Source organism: Epargyreus clarus, unplaced genomic scaffold (assembly GCF_041222505.1).
Source record: "Epargyreus clarus isolate Ecla_fem2 unplaced genomic scaffold, WU_Ecla_fem_2.2 ptg000031l, whole genome shotgun sequence".
Taxonomy (NCBI): Eukaryota; Metazoa; Arthropoda; class Insecta; order Lepidoptera; family Hesperiidae; genus Epargyreus; species Epargyreus clarus.
In genome coordinates, this window is record NW_027332236.1 from 10,413,022 (window position 1) to 10,439,892 (window position 26,871).

General features: G+C 38.7%; 1 protein-coding gene across 1 annotated transcript; it reads right to left on the reverse strand.

The window, feature by feature from the left end:
* Positions 1–5,011: 5,011 nt before the first annotated feature.
* On the reverse strand, positions 5,012–26,627 carry Boule (boule protein). The gene is made up of 4 exons (XM_073089759.1): positions 26,005–26,627; positions 7,037–7,099; positions 6,338–6,494; positions 5,012–5,530 (listed from the first exon to the last, which is right to left on the reverse strand). The coding sequence occupies exons 1-4, from the start codon at positions 26,371–26,373 to the stop codon at positions 5,379–5,381; spliced, it is 741 nt and encodes a 246-aa protein (XP_072945860.1). The 5' UTR covers positions 26,374–26,627; the 3' UTR covers positions 5,012–5,378.
* Between the last annotated feature and the right edge of the window lie 244 nt (positions 26,628–26,871).

The window sequence follows — 26,871 nt, forward strand, 5'->3', positions numbered from 1 at the left end:
AATTAATATTGTATTTTACCACATAAATAGGTAATGGTACTTCTACATGGATAAAGCAATTCTTGCTCAATTATTGCCTAACCATTCCAAATGACAAAAATGCACAACGTTAATATTCAAGTTTTTATACCTGCCGGCACTCCCGGAATACAATCCATTGATTTTTTTACTTTTTATTGATATCAAGGTCTTAAATATTTTTCTGTAAAAAAATTGCCGCTGCTGTAAGGTATCTTACACGGATCGCGATCCGTGTAAGATACTATGTAATACTTGTGTAATTAAGGTTACAAAGATTACTTCCATGTAGATAACAGTTATTCTTGACAATAATGGGCTTTTGATTTATGAGCTGCTCATTTATTATTTATAAATATACTTAAATATTAATACCAACGTTAATTTGGTGAAAATGTCTATTAACTACATAACATACAATAAGTTACAATAACATCTCGACAATGACACTTTATGAGGACTCCGAAAACTTCTATGAATATATGTATTTAACGGCATTAGACTAATAATATAATATTGAAAATATATCGAATATACTATAACAATTTATTAGACATATTATTGCGCGTCACAAAGTTAATGGCATTGGAACATGTGATTGACATTGAAAACTTTAAAAAACAACAAAATATATTGTGTGTTTTTAATACTTATGAAATATAAATATATGTATGTAAAACATGTATGTGGAAGACTGAAACTTTGTGGTTCAAAAGCAATGATTACGCATTCCCTGCACTGTTATTACAAATTGCAATTATTAGGAACGAGCTTACAACCCTTATTCAACCCCGTCAGGAGTTTCTTAGACAAAAACGTGAAACAGGTTATACATTATTCCAAACAGAAAGTTTAATGTTAATTATGTCAGATGCAAGCCGTGTTAAAAAAATCTGGGGGCACGGCAGTGCCACCGCAAGTCGAACGAAAATAATATTTTCCTATACAGTTCACGTATCACGTATTTACGTATTATTATCCACTGCAAAAGTATGTCACCCTTACCACACCCTTTAAATCAGAACACAGCAGGGCTTAACACTATTATTATAAGGTAGAAATAGGTGTAGCGACGGTACTGCCAGAGTCGAAGCACAAAGGGTTCTACTACCTTTATCTATCGTCTGCCACTTCCCGTGTCATGTCTGTGTCTGCAGATGTAAAGAGGATTTTAACAAGCATATCAATCACGTGCTCCCAAATGCCAGCTAGTTTAGAAACTCTTGCTACATACTAAATCCAAGACAACAGTTCAACAGTAACAGAATCAGGAATTTTGAAATCTTGCCCAAATACATTGTAGTGGAGATAAAATCCAAGATCAAGTTTTCGAAATTCGCAATCCTTACTTACATCTTGGACCCAGATTTAAAAATTGTCAATTGCAACAATTACAACTAAAAAATTTAAAAAATATGTACTCTTCTTTTCTACGCCTTACAGCAACAAATTATTCTTATCAATCTATGGATGAAAACTAAATTAGTCCTTTTAAAGGATAACAAGCGACATTAATAAATTGTATTTGTCTTTTATTTCGAGGTAATGATTTCTAGTGACTAGCAGCTTAAGCATATTGTGCTAATACTTCGTTGTGCTCCCAAAGCACATTGTTATTAATTCTTATAATAAATAAATAATATGAATGTTTCAAACTGATTTAGTAAAACTGTCCCGCTTTTATACAATGAATTTCTCAATGGTCAGTTTGTTTTTTTCCAAAAATATTGCTAAGTCGTCGCCCGAAATAGTCACTAATGTCTTGTCATTGTTATTTTTGAAATGAAAACTTTAACGGCGTTATGCACTTTTTGTGATGGGTGAAAAATGTTAAACTCGCGTCAGGACACGTGGTCTGATCGAAAATTCGTAAGACGGCACAGCAAACTGCAAAAGTCAAGGTGACTCCGGTGTCAGCACAGAAAAAATATGTGAATGGATGTCAGTTTTATTTTTTATTTATTATATTTTATTGTTCTGTTTAGGTTTCGAAAGTTTTCATTTCTGCGGGCACTCCCGGAGTACAACCCGTTGGTATTATTTCTGGATGCCGATCAAGGGGAAATTTATATCTATATAAAGGGAGTCAAGAATCATATATTAAGTGAAGTGCTTTCACATACGCAGTATTTGCTCGAATAGATATTAGAACAAATAAGAATTCTCTGCATCTATCAAAACGTCTACCAAAAATGCTCGTTCACCGTCTGTTATAGGAGTAGCAGACGAGCATGCAGTCCACCTGTGGCCTGTATTTAACCTCAGGTAGGATTAGATATTCCTATCTGAGGTCGGCCACAGACGCGCTAGCGGTACCCCCAAGGACTAAGCTGGAACCCCTCGGAAAAGTATGTCTCCCTTACCATACCCTTCAAACCAGAACACATCAGTGTTCCGGTTAGCAGCTTAAAGGATTAAGCATCTGCCTTCATGTGCGGCGTTTATATACTCTATAAAATGGATATATAATTATTCTACATATAAAATGGAACGAATAGTATACCATTATGTTAAGGTACAAAATAATTTTATGTACATTTATCAGCACAAACGTTAACTCAAAATAAGTGAAAATTGTTTTATTTTTTTGTAGAACTCAAAATTGCTCGAAGTTTGACGTAAACAATTTGAAACAATCATATTATCGTCAATAATTCTTAAATATAATGATAGCATGATGTACAGTGTTCACATACACCATTAAAGGTTAATTACTTAAAACTATCTGTATAATTAAGAGATAGGTACGACCAGACGTAGACAAAATCGTCAAAAACACACCCAAATAGACAAAGAGTCTTAACTTGAACACTTCATGCATCACCTTGAAAATGTTGCTTGCCATATTCGAAGCCGATTGACTTGGTCTCATGATATTATAGAAGCATAGCTAAGGCTTACACGGTCAATAAATATCACGGTTATCGCAATGTCGGCTTCATTTCTATAATTTATCACATTTCTATTACATCAATGATTATTGACATCATAATGTTGTTGCATAGTATCCCATTTCCATCGGAACTAAGAGAAGCTGCGTAATAGGGATGGCGATATGAAATCGATTAATAGGAGTACTGATTTCTTGCTTAAACATGATCAATTATTTAAATCGATCTCCAGTAATGCATCGATTCAGTGAATCGATCGTTCATCCTAGAAAATCGAAGTCGATCTTTTTAATGTTGGTTGAATGTTTTATACTTTTGCTAGACTATAGAATAAGTATTTCAGTGTTCATTTGGTCCTGATGACCGTTTTTTTCGCTATCTTCGCCGTTTTTATCCAAAAACATTAAAGATCGACTTTTAGTGAATGGATTCTTTGGGCCTCGATTTTTTTTGTGAATCGATTTATTACACTTCGATTCGAATTGATTAAAGAATGAATCTGTTTGATAAATAATTGCCATGCTTACTGATCGTCGCCCAAATTCATCGTTTGGCTTATTGTGCACCCGTCGAGAGGAATGACGATATCAGTCATCATCAGCACTATATATCGACGAATATTGATGAATCACAAATAAATCTGATTTTTTTGCTTCATTAAATCATAAATAAACATTGATGGAATCTTAAGTATCGCGGTATTTCTTAATCGTGTAACCCTAGGCATATGCCGAAGAATTTAAATTTAAATCATAGATTTATCTACTGTAGTGCAAAATCATCTGATATCACTATCGATATGTGTGAATTCAATGAAATCAGAAGAATAATAAATCACCTAATTTCTGGGAGGTACGCAAGTGGATATTCTATTATGAAATATAATTATCATAACACTTAATATTTGTGTTAAGGGAGGTTGCCCGGGCGATCGTTTGCAGCGGGCGATAGTAGCACCTTTAATTAATTCACTACATTAAGTCGCCGCGAGTGACCGCCCTACTCACACTGCCTTAAACATCAGAATTACACCTTATAAGATAGAGCTGTGGCGGAATACGGTCGTTGGAGGCCCGAGGCGAAAAATCGAATGGAGGTCCTGAGTCTAAAGAGTTGATTTAATTAAAAAAAATACAAATGTCTCATAGACTTATACTTCGCCCACAAATATATGTTCAGTTATGGAGTTATGGTGATGGATCTGGAAATTTTTTTATTCGCTGATTTATACACATTTCACAGATTGTTTGGTTCTGTTAACCTATTTTTTTAGCTAAAAGTAACTGTGTTTGGGAGGCCTCTAGAATCTGAGACCCGAAGCGGATCGGCTTGTCCGATAGCTCGAGCGAGAGAAAACATATTTCTCTGTATGACTCTCTCTGTATCAATAAAACATAATGAAATCTATACAGAATAATGAAGATAAATATTTTTTTTCCATTTAGCTGGCATGTAGTTTTTTCATGCTAGTCAAGTAAACTCTCAGAGATATTTGGCTACTGAGCAGATACATCTATGATTCAAATTAGTGCTGGAAGAGGCAGATTTTGTAAGGAAAACTTGAAATATTGTAACGCTGCAAATCGATCACACCTTTATGCCAATTTTTATTAACGATTTACTTTGTTTTGTTTTCTATATGTACCATGGCATACGGGTATATATTTAGAATTAGTACATTTAACCAAAATATGTATATGTATGTTTCTGCACAATATTTCAAGGAGTTTTTCTTTATAAAATCAATCTATTTAAGATGATTGAGCATGGATAGATGGAAGACTCGAGAAAAGGAATGATCTTAAATAAAGTTTACAACTAGACGATATACCTTTACGATACGACACATCTATGTTACATACGATGAATATTTCAAACACATGACACTATACAAGTGCAACCAAAATAGGCTTCAACGCCATTCCGGAACACTCTCACTAACAATGGTGTTTTCATCGTAATATATGATACCTTGTTTAGATTTTTTCGGATAAAATTATGAAAACTTTCAATCATTCCCATATATCATTTTGTAGATAAATATGCAACTACAAAAAATTATACCCTTATGAAATGTATCTTTAATATTAAGTCATAAAACTTTCGTGTTCCGTTAAAAATATTGCTTTTTGTCTTATTTTATTTATTGTATTGTTTATACGTCGCGCCGAGACATCGTAAACTAAACATACATACATAATTTACAACGATAAAAGTGAACCGATTGAAAAATTCGAGTAACAAAACCAAAATAAGTTTTATATGAAGTTCGTATAGCCAATATAGATGACTCAAAAACCAGTACAAGTACTTAAATATAGTTTCATTGTCAAAGCAAGCACGTGCAGTATTGATACGTATTAAAGCAATATTTGTCGAAATGCATATGAACGTTCCCCTGAATTTTGTTCGAGATTAAAATATGTTTGGATAAAAATTGTCTTGCGAAACTGAAGGCATTATAGAGTTTCAGTAGATGAATGCCGGGTGGAGAGGAGTAGGCGGATGCATCCGGGGTTGCTTGTCGAGAGGTGCGCAGCAAGTCGGTTCGCAGCAGGCGGTGCTGTAGGGCGCGGGCACCAGTGCGTACTGCGCGGGCGGCCCGTAGATCGCGGGTGTCGCTGAAAACCACATTTTTATTACTATACCGGAGTAGCAGACAGAGTAGACGCATTTTTACCTGATGGTAATTGGCTACTGACGCCCAAAGATATCTGTAATCTACACCAGATAAGATTAAATTCCTATGTATAGTTGGCAACATATGCACCTTACCTGTGAGGACTAAGCTGGACGCATCGGAAAATTATGTCTCCCTTACCACATCTTTCAAACTTTAAGACATCAGCGTTTAACGCTGTTGTTATTAGGCAGAAATATGTGTTGGGGTGATGTCGCCGAAGTCGGTTCTAACACCTTCAAAGTTACTTTAGTTATATAATTGTGGTATAGATTGATTGCAGCAACTATCTTTGTTTGCAAGATCTCAGGAGCTGCATCTATTGATTCGTTAGGATCATTTTATTGATTCAATGCTATGATTGTCATCGTCAACCCAATCTAGAACCAAGTTTGAAAACCTTTTTTTTATTTCTTACTATTTATATGACTATCATCGTCAACCCATTGCTGTCCCACTGCTGGGCACGGGTCTCCTCTCAGAATGAGAAGGATTAGGCCATAGTCCACCGCGCTGGACAAGTGCGTATTGGTAGACTTCATATACTTACCCTTATTTTTTTTTTATAAATCTCTCAGGTATATAGGTTTCCTCACCGTTAATTCAAGTGACAATTAATTTTTAATACGCACATAATTTTAATAAATCAGAGGTGCATTGTTGGGATTTGCACCACAGACCTTCTGATCGAGAAGCCGAGTTTCACCCACTAGGCTATAACTGTTTTTTTATCACGGCCTCCACTTACTGTCAAATGGAAGGGGGTAGACCGCGTAGGGTGGTGGTGGAAGCTCGCAAGGCGCACACGCTGGGAGCTGAGCGATGGGTGGCGCACAGAGAAGCTGATAGCAGAGCGGCGCTTGCAGTGGTGCTGCCTCTGATGTTATCACTGGCAGTTGGCTCATCTGGAAAGCACCGACAATTCTTTATTGCCCTACTACTGTACACGGACCTCCTCTCAGAATAAAATGGTTCTGAGCCACTTGTAGATTTTTATTACAATCCCAACACACTGATTCATGTATAAATCACATAACTACTAGTAATGGATAACGTACGTCACTTTAAATATTTTTTCTATATGGAGGCAAAGTAGTGCCTCCGCCAAGTCGAGCCAAAAAACAAAAAAAAAGAAAGCGGCACGGCCGTACCTGTTTATATTTTTGGAATATTTAATCATGCTTTGAGTTATGAAGTGTCATCGGATTATTGCAATGTATTTTGTAAACGAAGTGCGATAAAGAAATAGATACAGACTCCATAACAGAAAAAGCCTTTTCATAGAGAACATTATTTTAAATAATCTATCAGTCGAAATAATTCTACCCATTTCCTGAGATTCATTTTGCTTTATTTCTGTGGTTATATTTTTATATATGTCGACTGTCATTCCGAGTGTAAATAACGCCATCTATTGACAATTGCCAGAAATTAAAGTGACTTTCACCTGTTTTCTTACAGCCTGGGCGACGCGAAGACGTCCCAATGGTGAGAACATCACTCCTCCGCTCTGAAAATAAATATTAACATAAATTATTCAACGAATCAAAAAAAAGAAAACATTTTTAAGTCAGATCCAAAATTCGACTTTGTACGAGTAAACCGATTTGGATAGTAACTTTTACTCAAATACAACTTTATTAGAACGAACTGAAGCTATTTATCCCGCAACAATGTAGGATTCCTATGGAATTTCAAATTAATTACGCTACTTAGTGAATGAAAACATTGTGCGGAAACCTACATACCTGAAAAATCTAAAAAGAACAGTTTTCAATGGTTCTACCAATTCGCACTTGGCCAGCGCGGTGGACTATGGCTTAATCCTTCTCATTTCGAGAGTAGACCCAGCAGTGGAACAGTAATGAGTTGATGATGATGATGGTGATGATCCTTACCAAATTTATATAATACAATGGACATGGTTCGTTCGAATCATTGCCTTTTCCACAAAACAAAGGAGAACAAAGAAGATTATAAAAGAAATATTTGTAACATCCTTACTAATATTATAAATCCGAAAGTAACTCTGTCTGTCTGTCTATCTGTCTGTCTGTCTGGTTGTGTTTTCTTCACGCCTAAACCACTGAACCGATTTTAATGAAATTTTGTACAAAGATAGTCTGAGACCCGAGAAGGGACATAGGAACTATCCTATATCCCGGAAATCCCACGGGAAGTAGGGATGGCGATCTAAGTTCTATTAATCGTAGAATCGATCTTACGGACCAAAAAAAATCGATTATTTTAATCGATATTAGTAAGGATTGAATCTTAAACTATGCATTTGATCAAGTGATGATCTTTAGCAAAGTTGTTGTCCATGAGCCTACGAAGGTTCCAGAGTTGGGACGACCAATTTTCGCCAGATGGTGCCACTGTCGTTCCAATTAAGGTACAAATTTTCAGTTTTATGTATGTTAGTATGTCATATTATTTTCCTTTAAACGCGGGCGAAGCCGCGGGCAAAAACTAGTTGTATATAATACCTCCCTAGTTTACGTAAATATTTTTTTTTACACGACTGCGGGCGGTAAAGTTTTTGAGCATATGTATGTATAATGTATAATTAGAAGGTGGTAGAACCCTTTGTGGTTCGACTCCGGCGGCACCACTGCCACCCCTGTTTGTGCCTAATTACAGCAGTGTTAGGTGCTACTGTGTTTCGTTTTGAAGGGTGGTAAGGGAGACATACTCTTCCGAGACGATCCAGCTTAGTCTTCATGGTTAGTGGCGCATCTGTGGCCGACCTCAGGTAGGATATAGGAGTAGCAAACGAGCATGCAATCCACCTGATGGTAAGTGGCTACTGCCGCTCATGGACATCTGTAATCAACCCCACATAGGATTATGTGTGGCGGTGATGCCGTCGGAGTCGAACCACAATGAGTTCTACCATCTTCAAAACAAACTAACAACAACAGTGTTAAGCGTACATGAAACTATATTTATTTTTCATCTCTGACTGCCACTAAATTATGACCGGGTCAAATCTCCCCAAACTCCTTTGTCTAAAATTTACTTGTACAGATCTTTCCTTAAAATCCACGGCAAGTCGCGGGTTTAGCTTAAATAGTACATTTTGATCGCTCCGGACAATTTCCTGTTATACAAAACATTCCTAAATATTACACTAACGGGTTCAACCCCTACGTGACCTACATTCTAAAACAACCCCAAATCAATGGAAAACGCCGCAAGCGTTAGAACCTTTTATTTTGTGTAAATAACCTCTTCATTCACACAATATTTATGTATTAAAATTTGCATTTAATTTTATAGGTTTTGAAGATAACGTGAATCTTTATAATTCGCCTCCGGTGGCACCACCGTCACGCCTATTTCTGTATAACAACAGTGTTAGTCGCTACTGTATTCTGGTTTAGTGTGGGAGGGAGACATACTGATCTAGGCAACGCACTGTTGCCAACCTCAGATGGGAATCTAATACTATCTGAGGTTGATTACAGATGCCCATGAGCGGCAGTGGCCACTTTCTATCGGGGACATGATCGCTTGCTAACGTTTATGTAAGTTAAGCGTTAAATTTAGACCTTAGTACTGTTAAAATTAATATACATGTAACAAAATATCATAGGTGCTACTAACTGTATCTATTTGATGTTTTTGTAACTGGCCACCCGTGTGGGTTCATGTTGTTGTCAAAGCCAAAAAATAAAAATATCAGTCTGTGGAAAATTCTACATATGTTTTATTAAGTTCTACAGTTTAATTAAAAATATTGAATTGTCAAGATCCGATGACAATACACGATTTTAATAATTTTGTCCCATTGTCCATAATAGGATCATCAGGATTAACGATTTTAGAGGCAGTATTCAAGGAAGATAGCACCACGGCTATGTGATGCGGATTAAATCTTAACTAATTAGCCAAGTGATGCTGTTACTGATCTACAAAAGTCACCATCGAATCGCTAGATGGCGTTAATTTTGGGATAAAGTTCATGGCAAAGTTACTATATTGCAATAATTATTCCTTTTTAGTTTGATTAACTATAAAAGTTTAGTTTTTAATATTGTTATTTCTATTTAGATAACTATTTATATAACTCCAAATTGGCGTTTTTGTTCATCATGACATACCATTTCATACCAAAACCCGCAGCGCCACAAAAGGCACACGAAATTCAAGCAATAAATAACCTTAATAGAATCAATTTAGTCAATAATATTTCTTTGAAAGCTACCCGACCGGCAAGGGCGTATGTTGCGTGCAGGGAAAGGCACTTAGAGCTTATTGTGTTACGGGATCGATTCTAATGTCCGCTACGAGGTGCGAGCGTGAGGTTTTGAATGTAGGTCACGTGGTGAACAAATCCTAGTATACAACATTGATAAGTAAAATAGAAAGATTCAGTCTTGAAATTGGATGAAGCCACAAATCGCTGAAGGCAGTTATTTTTTGAATTCTTGACAAATAAAAAATGCTTTTAGAGAAAATGTACGGTACGTATAACGAATATTGCGTAATTTACGTAATAAATAAATAATTATGTCAAACATTTTAGGGACATTTTAGCACGGAGATTTGGCAAAACTTTGTTCACGCAACAATTTCAATTTTCAAAACTCTTTACACTTTCTTGTTAGATAGTGATCCATCTGTCTTTTACTCATCTAAGGTGTACAACTTAATACACAATCCTACTGAAGGTGGTAAAACCCTGTGGCTAGACACCAGAAGCACCGTCACACGTATTTCTGCCTAATAGCAGCAGTGTTAAGCTATGCTATATTCTGGTGTCAAGGGTGTGGTACAGAAACCATACTTTTGCGAGGCAATCCAGTTTAACCCTCAGGGTAACTGCGCATCTGAGGCCGACCTCAGGTAGGAATCTAATCTTATCTGGGGTTGATTACTAATGTCCATGGGCTTCAGTAGCCACTTACCATCACGTGGACTGCATGCTTAGTCCCGAATTTAGTCCCGAAGGGTGACAACGCACCTGTTGCCAAGTTCAGATTTTTTTTCATAATATTTATGTAGCAAAGAAGCATACGATTCGATTAAACTGATAGTAAACGCCTACTGCCGCCTATAACCCAAAATAAAATGAGATTCCTTTTTTTTATAATATAAGAGTAGCAGACGAGCATGCAGTCCACCTGACGGTAAGTGGCTACTGCCGCCCATGGACATCTGTAATCAACCCCAGATAGGATTAGATATTCCTACCTGAGGTCGGCCACAGATGCGCCGCTACCCCTGAGAACTAAGCTGGAACGCCTCGGAAAAGTCTGTCTCCCTTACCACACCCTTCAAACCGGAACACAGCTGCGCCTAACACTGATGTTATTAGGTAGAAATAGGTGTAGCGGTGGTGCCGCCGGAGTCGAACCACAAAGGGTTCTACCACCTTCAAACTTTATTCAAATTCCTACGTGAAGTCGGCCACAGATGCGCCGCTACCCTTGAGCACTAAGCTAGAACGCCTCGGAAAAGTATGTCTCCCTTACCACACCCTTGAACCCAGAACACAGCAGCGCTTAACACTGCTGTTAATAGGCAGAAATAAGTGTGTAGGTAGTTAAGTTATTCGTGCCAGAAGTAAATTTATTTCATTAAACTGAATTTCATTAGACCTTGTATATTGTACTCCCAGTTCTCAACAGACCCTCAAATGCCAATCCACGTGACATTTACCTGACATTTCATCTCGTCGCTATATAAAATTGATCGGAATCTTGTCTGTATTTCATCATTTTTTACATGAGGTCGGCCAGATGCGCCACTACTCCCGAGGACTAAGCTGGAACGCCTCGGAAATATGTCTCCCTTACCATACCCTTTAAACCAAAACAGTAGGGTTTAACACTAAAACTAACAATATTTGTGGCGCTGGTGCCACCGGAGTCATCCCACAAACGGTTCTACCACCTTCTATATGCCTATAAATATCAGGAAACCGTTTATTATCTTTTAACGGCACGAAAGTCGCAGATAGATACTAGTTTAGATTGGAAAATTCAAAAGGCTTGTTCTCGAGTGAAGAGGCGCTCAGAGTTTTTATGGAAATTAAGTGGATCGAGCGAGCAGTTTTAAAGGTAACTTTCTGAACAGGGTTCGATTGTAAAGACCTGCTATTTTTAGGTCTACTCGTCAACTCGTTACTACCCCACTGATGGACACGGATCTCTTCTCAGTGGGTTTTTTTTATGTACTATATAGGAGTAACAGATGAGCATGCAGTCCACCTGATGGTAAATGGCTACTGCCGCCCATGGACATCTGCCAATGCAATCAACCCCAGACAGGATTAGATATTTTTACCTGAGATCGGCCACAGATGCGCCGCTACCCCTGATGACTAAGCTGGAACACCTCGGAAAAGTATGTCTCCCTTACCACACCCTTCAAAACGGAACATAGCAGCACCTAACACTGCTGTTATTAGGCAGTAATAGGTGTGGCGGTGGTGCCGCCGGAGTCGAACCACAAAGGGTTCTACCACCTTCGAAAGGTTAAGACCATAGTCCACCGTGTAGTCTTTACATTAATTAATTTCAAATTCACGTATGTTACCACCACTGAGTATCTGCGTTAGGGTGTTACGCTCTAACCTTATACTACACCCTACCTTTCCTATTTTAAAATGTACAATCCATCCATATATGTCTGGTCTTCAACCCAATTCCTACAATCCCACTGCTGATTGAGTCTCCTCTTACAAAAGGCACCACGTTGGCCAGGTGTACATTGGCAGACCCACGTGTCGGAGCGACACCATACCGGTCTGACGCGCTGCCAGACAGATATCTAAATGATGAATTTTCGGGTCTGGATGTTTGTGTATTTGTCTATGTGTGTGTCTATGGCAGCCACGACACAGGGAATCCTAGTTTGGCGTTTTCTTTTTATGATCTTTCAAGCGTGTATCCTCGTGATGTTTTCGTTTGCTGTTAAAGTATGTGGTATTTCTTGTTAACAAACTGTGCCCCACGGTTTCACCTGCGTTTAAAAGTGTGGGAAATAATATTCTGATTTGATGGGTTTTAATCGTTTTGCACGGAACTCTAATTCTTCTTCTAAAATAAAAGTAGCCTCAGTTACTCCTCATAATATTAGCTAACTGTCTTAAAAGTCAGGCCAAAATCTATCCAGCCTTTTCGGAGAATAGTCGGACAGACAGACAAATTATTTAATAGTAATCGTTTTCGTTATCGTTATCATATATAATTATACTAGCTAACCCGGCAAACGTTGTGATGCCATATAAATAAAAAAATTGTTAAGGGTGAACAACCCTTATCACTTAGGGGTATGAAAAATAGATAGTAGCCGATTCTCAGACCCACTGAATATGCATGTAAAATTTGATGCAAATCAGTAAAGCCGTTTCGGAGGAGATCGAGATCACAACAAACATTGTGACACGAGAATGATATTTATAAGATAGTGCATGTAATGAAAACCTGTTATTTTGACATCACAAACAGACACGTCAATTTTATTTATTTTTATAAGTCGTTACACATAACTTCGTCAAATGAGAGGTGCATGCCTAGGATTTGAACCGTGGACTGGTGGTGAGACCAAAGGTTACTAGGCTATCTCTGCATTGGGTGCTACAAAAAATGTAAAGATACATCTCACAGAATTCTTAATAATTTCCTTCAAGTTCTTTGTTAGAAATTGGAAAGGGCTCGACCCTTACAAAGTATCATTTTGAAGACAGATTATTTCATAAATCTTTAAAGCTGGCTACAAATAAGGGATAGGATCGAAATATAGAAATGTAACATTAACAGAGTAATTTATTTGTTTGTGTAACTTCGTGATGAATCACACCTCACAGATTTTTAATTCGCAATAGTGTGATGTGTAATTCACATTTGGCCGGCATGGTAGACTATGACCTCATCATTCTTACTTTAGTGGAGACCCAGGCTTAGCAGTATCATAGTGAAAAATACATTTTCTACACAGCCGTATATTATGATTATCTGTGTCGTGGGTGCCATGGACACTTGCATAGACAAATATACAAACACCCAGACCCAGAAACAGAAACATAAATTGATCATAGAAATCTGTCTGGCCGGGGATCGAACCTGGGACCCTCTGCACGTCAGACCGATATGGACACCGCTCCGCCAAGATGCGTGAAGTCTATAAATACGCACTCGGCCGGAGTGGTAGACTGGCCTTATTAGGGAATGAAACTGGTGCCCAGCGGAACAATCATGCATTGTAATGATCATGATATGAATTATCTTAAAACCTTTACTAATCTTAGCTCATCATCAACCCATTAATGTCCCACTGCTGGGCACGGGTCTCATCTCATAATGAGAACGATTAGGCCATAGTCCACCGCGCTGGCCAAGTGCGTATTGGTACACTTCACGTACCTTTGAGATTTTTTTTTATAAATCTCTCAGGTATACAGGTCTCCTCACGATGTTTTCCTTCACCGTTTAACAAGTGATAATTATTTTCGAATACCTACATAACTTTGAAAAATTAGAGGTGCGTGCCTGGGATTTGAGCCTCGGACCCCTCGATCGAGAGGCCGAGTTTCTTAACCACAAGGCTATCACTGCTGCCCTATTATTATGTTATAGATATTCATTTCTATGGAGCGACGGGCAGCCGAGACGGAAACCCATTTCCATATCTGGTGAACCATTTATCAAGTGCCAGACAAACATTTTATCGATCGGAGTCCAATTGATGCTGAATCATCTTACTTTGTACTATTATACGGCTAGTTAATCTGATATAGATATATCTAATTCTAGCGTGAAACGGTTCTTGCGATTCGATGGAAAGGTACAAACCCTATACAAATACCGGCTGACTTAATAGCGTACGGATTTGGTGGTTTGGTCTTGGGTAACGAAGGAACGGAGGCCCCTAACTATAGTGAAGGTAGAACCCCTTATACCTCCGGCAGCATCACCGTCACATACATTTCTGATTAACACAAGCAGTATTAAGCGCTGTGTTCTAGTTTGAAGGGTGTGGTAAGGGCGACTTACATCCGAGGTCTTACAGCTTAGTCCTTAGGGGTAACGGTGCATCTATGGTCGACCTCAATTAGGAGTATCTAATTCTATCTGGGTTTGATTACAGATGTCCATGGGTGGTAATAGTCACTTACCAGCTCGTCTGTTACTCCGATATTATAATAAAAAAAGGAAAATAATCCGTCAAGTTATTTATAATGGATGTGACGTCAGACGTCAAACCAATAGCCAATCGGAGCCAAGCCGCCATGTTGACGTGCCCCCACCGCCGAGCCACGCCAAATGTGACGATAGTCAATAGCCTAAGTCAGCCATTTTGTTCTTATTTGCTTTTCTTAAGCCCGCTACACATTCTTCCAGAATCTCGCCAGAACGCGAGAAAAGTATGAGAAACGAGAATGTGGAGCCGATACGAATCGGGGTTTTCTCGGTACGAATCGAGATTCTCGCGAGAATGTGGAGCGCGCTTTAACTTTTAACACTTTCAACTAAAAATTCAAAATTAAATGAAAATTTGGTTGTACGGAACCCTCCGTATGCGAATTTGACTCGCACTTGCCAATTATTCTAGTTTCTCCTATATATATTTAATAGGCAACCCCAATTCCGACTTACCCCAAATCCCAACTTCCAATAGCCACAGAAATTTAGGTGTCTATTATTATCTCGATCTATGGATAACTGTGCGACCCGAGTGTAAATATTCGAAATAATATCGAAGCCACATATTTAAGTAATTTTGGTAAGGAACACGTATCGGAATTAATTAATATAAATCTTGTCTAAGCAAGAAGTTTCATACAATGTATGTATGTATGACAGACATTCAAGTGAGTTTTTTAAACTTCATTTTATTTCATGAAAAACCCATCCTGTATTATTGCGCCATCCAAAAGTGTTCCTTATAAGGATCAAATTCTGGAAAGTAATGATACCTAAATGGTAAAGAAACTGTCATTTTTTAAGAACTCTTTCTGGTTTGACTCTAGCGGCACCATCGCTACACCTGCCTATAGGTATAACAGCAGAATGAAGCGCTGCTGCCTTCCGGTTTTAATGGTGTGATAAGGGAGAGAACGTCTCGCGTTTCAGCTTAGAGCTTAGGGGTAGCGTCGCATCTGTAGCCAACCAGGCAGTAGCCACTGACCATCAGGTGGACTGAATTCTCATCTGCTACTCTTATAGTGTAAAAAACTATAAAAAAAATCTTACTGACCCCACAGCCGATGCTTCCCCGTGTCCTAAATCTGAAGAAAAGTTTCCACAATTACGAGTTACAAAAGCGATCTAAGATCACAAAAGTCCAATTATTCACTGGGAGTTCGATTCGTAACCTTCTTCAAAAATTGGGAACCGTTTTTGAAACTTGGAAATTAAAAATAACAATCAATTTTTACAAAAACAAATCTTAAGAATTTGTAAAAAATTCAACGTATATTTAAATGTCGTATACTTCATAATATGAAGTTCATAATACGACACGTATACGACGTATACGTACGTACGTACGACGTATGATGTATGTCGTACACGTATACGACGTATGTCGTATGTTATGTTAGTACCTATGTTATATTGTTTTCTTTTAAACGCGGGCGAAGCCGCGGGCAAAAACTAGTACTTCATATAATGTTAAAATCCGTGAAATTGTTTGGGCTGCAGGCACCATTACCCTTGTCCATGTAGTTCCGGGACCATAATATGGCTAAGGTGTTCCCCGCCTATAAAAGGCGACCTAAAAGAGGGCTTCCGGGGTCACGGGTGGTAAGTGTGGAAGCTCGAAGCGCCCAGAATGCGACCCCGTGTATGACGGCGGTATGTGTGGCCGAATCGTCACACACATCAAACCGTGTGGCTAACATATGTCCACCTTGGCGAAGTCTTTTTTTTATAATATAGGAGTAGCAGACGAGCATGCAGTCTACCTGATGGTACCTAAGTGGCTACCGCCGCCCATGGACATCTGTAATCAACCCCAGATAGGATTCGATATTTTTACTTGAGGTCGGCCACAGATGCGCCGCTACCCCTGAGGACTAAGCTGGAACGCCTCGAAAAAGTATGTCTCCCTTACCACACCCTTCCAACCGGAACACAGCAGCACCTATCGCTGCTGTTATTAGGCAGAAATAGGTGTGGCGGTGGTGCCGCCGGAGTCGAACCACAAAGGGTTCTACCACCTTACAGTCTGACAAGACAACGCGCTTAGAGGACTCCTGTTGAGTTTAGTTTAGAGTTGAGTTGACTTTTGGAGACCCCGGAGTCCTCAACGCAGCGCAGAGGACGGCCACGGGAGCGGAGGATTGTTAATGCGGTAAGAGTCCCACATAACCCCGTGTCACACCCTCCGGGTACCTTTTAAGGTTCCCTCTCGTTACCAACAGGTTCTCAGTAGCCTATACCCTACATATAGTACAAGTAATCTAGTAATCGTATACACATTTAATTTAAATCTAAAAAGTTCAGTCCAACCAGAGTGAGTTGAAACGAGAAACAGCGCTGTGGTGTAACAATAGCGTGGTTTCTCTAAGTATTGTGCAAAACAGTTAAACAGCTATTCAGTAACTCGCTTTAACGAAAAAAAACAATGAGCCACGACAACGGCCTTTGAAAGGGTGGCTTTTGTGAAACGCGGATTGTCCTAGAGCGTTCGGAGTAATCCCATAAGCTGGAAACCATAGGCAATGTGTGGGGATTTTTAAAATCGCTTCAATGTTTTACAAGAATAAATTGATTATCAAGCTTTTACTAGTGGTTTCACTCGCGGTCACAGGTTTATCACATGGATTGGTAAGTGGCAACTTATACCCGTAAGTTTTTACATCGAAAACTTTCTAGGGTTCCGTACCCAAAGGGTAAAAACGGAACCCTATTACTAAGATGTCTGTCCGTCTGTCCGTCTTTCACAGGGCTCTATCTCCGGGGCCGTAATAGATAGACACTTGACATTTTTACAAAAGATGCATAACGGTGGCCGCTTTAACAACAAATACTAAAAATAAAATAAAGTTGTTATCTATCAAATTGTGTATGAATTCAACGGTAATAATATAAAATACAATATTAATCAACATATGTTTTTATTTATTATTTATTCAATAGTTCCGATGTAAATTATGGAACGGAATCTACATACTGTAGGAAGAATAATTAGGAATGTGCGAGTCAAACTCTTACACGGAGAGTTCCGTATCACCAAATTTTCATTTATTTTTTATTTTTAGTATTTGTTATCCTAGCTGTTATAGAAGTAAATGTATTGTTAAAATGTGAACCGCCTATGTATTACGGTTCAATAGATAAAGCGAAAAACGCCGAAAAATATCGATTTCTTGTACGACCACTCCCATTTATTTTCAACATATTTTTATTTTTACCATTTGTTGTTGTAAGGGCCACATGGCCAAAACATACTCTGTTAAAAAGTTTCTATCTATTACGGTTCAGGAGATAGACCCCGTGACCGACGGCCTGACAGCGGAGTCTTGGTAATATGAACCCTAAAAACTACCACTCAAACTTGGGTAAAAGTCAACTGAAAGCGTTCGCAAGAAACACCGTTTTTGGAAACTTTCCAACGGTTGTAGCTGCATTTCACGTTCAAAAAGTGGAACTCAGTCTTAAAAATTTGGAAATACTTTGTCTTAACACGTGTTTACTATTACGATATTACTAGCCCTGTTTTTTATAATATAGGAATAGCAGACGAGCATGTAGTTCACCTGATGGTAAGTGGCTACTTCCATCAGGTGGACTGCATGCTTGAAGGGTGTGGTAAGGGAGACATACTTTTCCGAGTCGTTCTAGCTTAGACCTCAGGGGTAGCCACGCATCTGTGGCCGGCAGGAATATCTAATCCTATCTGGGGTTGGTTACAGATGTCCATGGCCAGCAGTGGCCACTTTCCATCAGGTGGACAGCATGCTCGTCTCCTACCAATATTATAATTAAAAAAAAACCTACTAAAACATAGTAAAAAATAAAAATAAAAAGTCTTCGTGTATTCTAACAAAACATTCCTTCAATCCAGACCTTGACTTTTACCCTTTAGTATCATTTTCCCGCCTTTTAATTAGTAGAAAGTGGAAATGCAAATATTACTTTTAATTTTCGAAGCACTCCGGGGAAAAAATATGAACCTAACCTAGCGTTAACCTTTAATCATAACATTTATTTTTAATCTAGTAACTGTAAGTTATTGATTGAAGATATTAATTTATTCTGGCCTATATTTCATCATCATCATCAACCCATCATTGTCCCACTGCTGGGCACTGGTCTCCTCTCAGAATGAGAAGTATTAAGCCATAGTCCACGCTTACCAAGTGCGAATTGGTAGACTTCACACACCTTTGAGTTTTTTTAATAAATCTCTAAGATGTGCTGGTTTGCTCACGATGTTTTCCTTCACCGAGAATTAATTTCTAATGCATGCCTGAAAAATTTGTGATGACTGGTATTTGGACCTCGGACCCTCGAGTGAGAGGCCGAGTTTCTTGGCTTTAACATACAGTAAGGTTGACGAGGACAAAATACTAATTAAGGACAACAAACCCACCCATTAGATCCACGTGACAGCCAGACAAATGGATTTCATTGCATGAGTCAAAATATTCAAAAACAGCCCCTATCACGCCAGCTTTAGTTTTCTTTTTGTATTATTTAAGTGGTATCGTGCCCCCGATCTACATTCTCGTGTTTCTGTAGGAAATAAATTTAATAAATGCCCTACCTTCCCCCTCGCTCCTCTTTGCTTATTACGAATGTCTACCTGCACTTACATTGTTCTAATTATCATATATTACAGTACCTACTATTGCGTTTCACATATTTCATGTTCACATCTTTGCAAGATTTTTTATATTATAGACTTACTAGTGATTTATATATGAAATTGGTTTTCCCTTGATGATGGGAATTCGATCATTAATTAATAAGCTTACTGATACAAAATCTAATGAAAATTTTTCCGTTCTTTGATCGATCGTCCTTAAAACACGCCGAAATACACACGGTCCCTATTATTTTACCATGTGATAATGTGGCCCATTCGCACATACTTAGACCATTAAAGGAAATATAAATACACATCAATACTACACCATACTGTCCTTGTGAGATTTCTTGATTTTTCAGAACCCCCTCCACCCCTTTCGAGGCTCAACTCACTGATGATGGAGGTGGTACGGGTAATCCAACTATTTCTGCCTCATAACAGCAGTGTTAAGCGCTGCTGTGTTCTGGTTTGAAGGGTGTGGTAAGAGAGACATACTTTTCTGAGGCGTTCCAGCTTATTCCTCAGGGCGCCGCTAGATATGTGGCCAACCTCAGATGGAATATCTAATCCTGTCTGGGGTTGCTTACAGATGTCCATGGGCATCAGTAGCCACTTACCATCATCTATATGCTCGTCTGCTACTCCTATATTATAAAAAAATCTAATGAAGCAGTCACTTCTACACAAGGAAATAAAAAATATCTTCTTCGTCTTTTTCAATATCGTTCCGCTAAAGCCTTACAATATACCTTCAATGGAAACCACTTTCTTTTGAGGTCACAAGGGCTAAAGCCCTTGAAGGCACAAAAGATATGTGCATAGATGATATTCAATATGTACCTATTTCTCATATATAGGAATGGGTTCTGCAGTTTTTTTATAATATGGGAGTAGAAAAAGAGCATGCAATCTACCTGATGTTAAGTGTACTCTGCCGCCCAAGGACATCTGTGATCAACCCCAGATGAGACTGGTCTCATGCTAGCCACAGTTATGTCGCTACCTCTGAGTGTTGTATAAGTTTGTCTCCTAACTTCTATCCAGAACCAAGCAAGGCTACACTACTGATGTTAGGAAAAAGGCGCGGTGGAGACGTCTCCGGCGTCGAATCGTAAAGACTTCTTCCAACTTCTATGAGTTACGAAGGTTTCCTGTAACCGTTCTTAGGATACAATATGATCGATTGGAATAGTCACTATACCGATCTGACGCACAAAGGGTTCAGGATTCGATCCCCGGGCAGACATATATCTGAATAATTAATTTAGATATCTGCGTCTGGGTATTTGTGTATTTGTCTTTGTGTGTGTCCATGACAACCACACAGACAATTCTAGCGTGAGGATGAGAGTGTAGAAAGCGTTTATTTATTATTATTTATAGTAAGGTCGCATAACTACCACGACTATCATCTGAATATCATTTTGAAAATATCTTCTTGATACATATTTTTAAACTGTATTTTACGTAGTCGGGTTTAAGATTTTAAATATAAAAATGTAAAAAAATTAAGATACATTAAATGGCCACTTGTACGTTGGAAATGAGGGCGCAACGAGGGATGGAAGACATCAGCCCTCCGCACACTCGAGCTCTGTGAGAGCCATTACAGATTCGGAGGCTCTTTTAAATTCAAAGCCTCTGGAGGAGGATTATTCTTGAATACCTTCGCGATGTTTCGAGAGCACCAACTTATTTATTTTTTGAAAACTTCGACAGTTCCGCTGATTTTTTTCTATGATATGGAAATAATTAATTATGTGATTTTCAAGATAGATGCCTTTCTGGTTCGACTCCGGCGGCACCACCGCCACACCTATATCTGAATATCAATAGTAGTGTAAAGCGCTGTTCTGGATTGAATGATGTAGTAAGGGAAACGTACTTTTCCGAGGTGTTCCAGCTTGGTCCTCAGGGGTACTATTTCGATATTATAAAAAAATAGCAGACGTGCATGCAGTCTACCTGTTTTTATGTAGCTACTCCCGCTCATGGATATCTGCAATCAACTCCAGAGAAGACCAGATTCCCACCAAAGGTTAGAAACCTTTTTGCAAAACATATTAGCCCACTTTATGGTGTCGATTTTATATGTCGGCGTTAGAAAAATTAAACACAAAAAAATCTCCACGCACCGACAGACATCTTTTAAAATGCTTGTACAACGAAACTTTATACAGTAATATTGAAATAGAATAATACCTCTTTATATTACCGTGAATAACTTATGATTGTATACTCGTAAATATCAACATTGTATGTACAACGTAGCCTAGTTCTGTCTATTATTAAAAAATAGGCCGTTCCGGAATAAAACGCCCAACCATCCCTAAAAAGGAGTTGTGCTTTTAGCGAAAACGGCTAACAAACCTTTGCTATTTAAAATGTTGATAACAATAGCGAGATTGAAAGCTCGTTCAACGTAGATTTTTGATAGATGGTAGATAGGTAGGTAGATGATAGATAGGTGTTCGTCGTTATATGAGTATGTGACTAGCTCTTGCCCGCTGCTTTGCTCGCGATCACAGTTTTTATATCTCCATAACGGTGTTTTTGCTGACGACCCGAGTAGCGGAGCGGTCACCATACCAGTCAGAGGGTCCAGGGTTCGATCCCCGGCCTGACAGATATAGAATGATGAATTTAGGTTTCCGTTTCTGGGTCCGGGTGTTTGTGTAGTTGTGTCTGTGTGTGTGCATAGCACTCACGATACAGGGAATACTAGCGTGGGGCTGTGAGTGTAGAAAGCGTTTTTTTTTCGGACAAATAAATATCTTAAGTTTTTTTCGGAACCCCAATTTTCCAAATTTTCAAAATTTCATGACAATCGGTTGTGTAGTTAAGGCGTCAAAGTGTGGCAAACAAAAAACTAATAAATTCACATTTATATTATCAGTTAGATAGTAGGGATTAGGATAGCGTACTACGAATTTCGGCTACTTTCATATTTTACCCGACTGTAGAGGGTAATGTTTTTCAAGGCTATATAGGTACAGGGTAAATTTTTCAAACGGGCCTTTAGGGCCAAATCCCAAGCTAAAAGGATTAGCTAGAAATGTTAAAAGAAGTTACAAGGCTGATTTTGATAAAAACCAAAACTGCAACATTAGTTTTTTAAATATATTTTTCCCTAGCCGGGAATCGAACGAGTTCATTATGAAAATAAATACTGCCTCTATATTATTCCACTATCTGATAGCGTTGCTTATAAGGATCATATTCTGGGAAGTAATGATAATGACAAACTAAAGAATCCATTCCATAAATGGTAACTCTGAATTAACCGAAGCGTTTCCATTTCAATCTCAAATATTACGCTCTGTTGAAATTAGAGCTAGGACCGCTCGCACCTGAGCTCACTAGCTCATAATTTTTTATTGTTGTTGTTGTCCCAAACGACAATAATAAATTACTGTTGATTACAGTGCCAGATAAATGAGTTGAAACATTCTTTCTAAAATATTATTTAATTAACAAAAAAGTAAATAATTCGCCAAGTACGAGTACGAACTCGCTTATGAAGGCTTCCGTACCACGTGCCACGCACCATATGTTGTATATCTTATTTGTATGTCTATTAACAAATAAACTATTTGATTTGATTTTTGATATAATAGCAGTTATAGTAGTAAACATATTGCAAAAATTTTAACAGTCTTCCTAGTACGGTTTATCAGTGAGATCGAAGAATGCCGAAAAATACGGGTTTGTTGTACGGAGACCCCCTTTTACATTCAACTTTATTTTATTTTTAGTATTCGTTGTTATAACGGCCACCGTTATGCATCTTCTGTAAAAAAATCTTGTGTGTATCTATTACGGTCCTGGAGATATAGCCCTGTGACAGACGGACAGACAGCGAAGTCTTAGTAATAGGGTTCCATTTTTCCCTTTGGGTACGGAACCCTAAAAAGAATAAGATTTTGTCATAATTAAAAGCCACCACGGAGCTATGAGCGATGTCTATAAAGTACCTACTTTTCTCGGATTCTGTATTATTTATTACTGAAGCCTTGCTGTTTCTTCCCGCATATTTCCCTGTGGACCTACAAAGAAATAAAGTTCGATGAATACCTTCTCAATATCTTGGCAATTGATTTAGATATTACTAGCTCCGCGTATTCGTACGCTTCGTATACCTAATCTGAAGACACTTTGTGGTTTGACTCTGGATGTATAAACATACCATTTCTTTATTGGTTTTATTGATGAAATGCTTTTTATAATATAAGAGTAGCAGACGAGCATACAGTCCACCTGGTGGTAAGTAGCTACTGTCGCCCATAGACATCTGTAAAGCCCTGATAAGATTAGTTTTCTACCTAAGGTCAAGCGGTATTATGTTCTGGTTTGAAGAGTTTGGTAAGGGAGACATACTTTTCCGAGGCGTTCCAGCTTAGTCATCAGGGGTAGCGGCGTATTAGTGGCCGACCTCAGGTAGGTAACTAATATTATACGTAGTCGATTGCATTTGTCCATGGGCGGCAGTAACCACTCACCATCAGGTGGACTGCATGCTCGTCTGCTACTCCTATATTATATATAAATTCAAGGAGAAATATTGTAGGGATTAAATCCCATGACCCATAAACCGGAAAGCTAATCCCTATTCTTCTAAATGTGTCAAGGAGGTAAATCGAAGGCTGGGGCTTGGAGGGCTCTTAAACAGACCTACAAAGGTAAGTACAGTGTATATGTACCTTAACCTTCAATAGGTATATAGAGCTTAACAATGGATTGAAAAGTTAGTTTTTTTTTTTGTTTATTTTATGCTATATTATCGAAGTAGAAAATTACCAATTCACCTGATGATGATTATTACCCAACCCCAGAAAGGATTGGAGTTCTATCCGAAGTGGACCACAGATGCGTTGCTACCCCTTTTTTTTGTTAACGAGAGGGAAACCTTCAAAAGGTTGCCGTGGTGCCGTGGGAGCGACACAGGGTTATGTGGGACGCTTATCGCACTAAACCCCCCCGGTGGCCGTCCTCGGTGCTGCGTAGAGGACTCCGGGATCTTCAAATGAACGGAATCAGAGTTCTCTTTGCGCTTTGCCCTGTCGGGCTCCGCCCAGGTGAGCATGACGCTCGCCACACCGTCTAGTGTGTACGACGGTATGCGACCACCTTTAGACTTTTAGTCGCCTCTTACGACAGGCAGGGGATACTGTAGCCCTATTCTGGTCCCGGAACTACAGGGACGCGTTTCTACCCCTACGGCCTAATTTGAAATGCCGCTTATAAGTCTCTCATTGACAGACAAAAAAAGCATTTATCGTCATTTAGAATATGTGAAACGCAAACTGAATTAATAGGTAGTAAAGAAAGAAAATAAATAGAGGGCGCTACGAGTCTTGCCTTCAAAGCGTGTGTGAAATGTCTGCTTTTACATTCATTTAGTATAGCGGTCGTTATGCGCTTTTAGTGGAACGCGCCCGAAGGCGATTTAATAATATAAAGTTTCTATGCGTTTAAATTAAAAAAAATGTAACGTTTGTAAATGATTTTATTTATCAATTGGTTTTTTCATGGCTGCCCAAAGTAATATTTTTTGAACGAATTTATAGTCCGCGTAAAACTGCTAGTCCGCTTGGAATATAGAAATGAATCACGTCACCATAGCAAATTGTATGAGTACACCTGGTCGCAACAACTACAGAGCGGACTAGCAGTTTGGCGCGGATTATACCTATCTATGCAAGCAAGTCCTACTAGCTCAAAAAACCTAACCTTGTAAGTATTATGAAGTGTCGTTAAGGACTGTAGGTATGTATATTTTAAGCAGCTGGTTCTTTATTTTCATAATGTTTTAATTGTTTTAATGTTTACTCATTAAAGTATCTTAATATTGTATTTTAGTAACTTCAATTCTTTAATTTCTTCAACTTAGGAATTTTCACATTTTATCTACCTACCGCATAGTTTCATATATGGAAAATATTTTTTACACCTATATCTGTTTCTTTGTAATACTTATGTAAAACAACATAATATTTTTTACATTAGTAGAATAAGTGTTAATTTATAAAATAGGTATATAATTAACACTTATTCTACCTCGTTTTTACCGGCGGGGTAGTAAAAGACATATTACCCCAATTTAGGGTTAACATTTATCACACTTCTGATTTTTGAAAATCATTGAAGTAATAGTACTAAAACTAAATTAAAATGTCGGGAATGTCGGAAAAGCAATGTCAAAAGGGTTCCGTGATATTCTAAAAGGTAAGCGTCGTCTTCTAAAAGGTAAGAGACGTCTACCTTCTTTGTGACATCGTGGCCTTTAGCTCTCTTATTTTGAAAATGTCCTCGCGTTTCACAAAATATTAATGGATTGATGAAAATGAATAGCGTAATGAGAAAGGTTTAATTATTTGTTAACCAATTTAAGTCGTTATTCTTTACCATTTAAAAGGTACACTATTTTAAATTGGTGTCATTATTAACGCGACCACGAGGCAGATATAGTTTATTTATAAAGACCATCTACTTGGTGACGATACCTCGATATCCACTACAAAGTTATCACAGATAACGAGACAGTGATTAGATACACGCAAGAAAGTCTCAAATCGTGACAAGTTCAATGCCACGCGAATTAACAAAAGACAATGGAGGAACGGAATGGACCACCTTATTCCTTACCTGCTTGACGATCAATCTCGCGACCCTCGGGCTCGCGAACGTGACGAACCCGTAGCACTTCGAGACTCCTGCCCTGTCGTATATCACCCTCGCCGCCGTAACAGTCGCGAACCCAGAGAAAAACTTCCACAGATCCTCGTCGGTCGTCGTCAACGAAAATCCACCGACGAAAATTCTATTGTGTATCACCGTCCCGAATTTCGGAGCGTCGGTCGGGGGCAGCGTGTCGTCGGTGTCCTCTTCGGGCGAATTCAACAAAGCCTTCAGCTTCTCGTGGGGGTCCGTGCTCTTTCTACTGTGACCGTCTTCCATCATGTGCCCGCAACTCGCCGTTTCGCCCCTGACGTATCGTTTCGCGTTAATATCCATTATCGACACGCTTCTCGTTTTATTAAAACATATTTAATGGCCGTGTTTACTACGAACGCTAGCAACTACGCGGACCGACGTTCCGACGAAAAAACAAGTACTGCCTGAGCGGAGTAAAATCGATTTTGACGGCTGTTACCTATTATACGTTATACGTATGTACGAGTCGTGCGTTGCGCGGTAAGATACATGAGGACTGAGTGATTTTTCACTTGATGTTAACACAATAAGGTAGATAAGCTTGTGTGCTTTAAGATTTTAGTGATACGCACTAAAAATAGTGGCCGAGCTATTGTGTCTCGCTATTTTTACTGAGCGAGGGAAGTAGGTCAGGCGGCGGTTTGCATCGTAACGGATGGTTCTTATCGAAGCGGGTGCTTCTCAATTGTGGGTGTAGATGGCGCTGCTCGTGTAGTTGTACGTGGACATCACGTTAAACCAGCGACATTCACAAACACTACAACAGGCGTACTACCTCAAGTCGATTACTGATTAATC

Excerpts from the sequence above, each read along its gene's own strand:
- Boule (XM_073089759.1), bottom strand. The coding sequence starts at position 26,373 with ATGGATATTAACGCGAAACGATACGTCAGGGGCGAAACGGCGAGTTGC. Across the intron at positions 6,495-7,036 it reads CCCAGGCTGTAAGAAAACAG|ATGAGCCAACTGCCAGTGAT; the intron begins GTGAAAGTCACT and ends GGTGCTTTCCAG. Across the intron at positions 5,531-6,337 it reads CTACCCCCTTCCATTTGACA|CGACACCCGCGATCTACGGG; the intron begins GTAAGTGGAGGC and ends TGTGGTTTTCAG.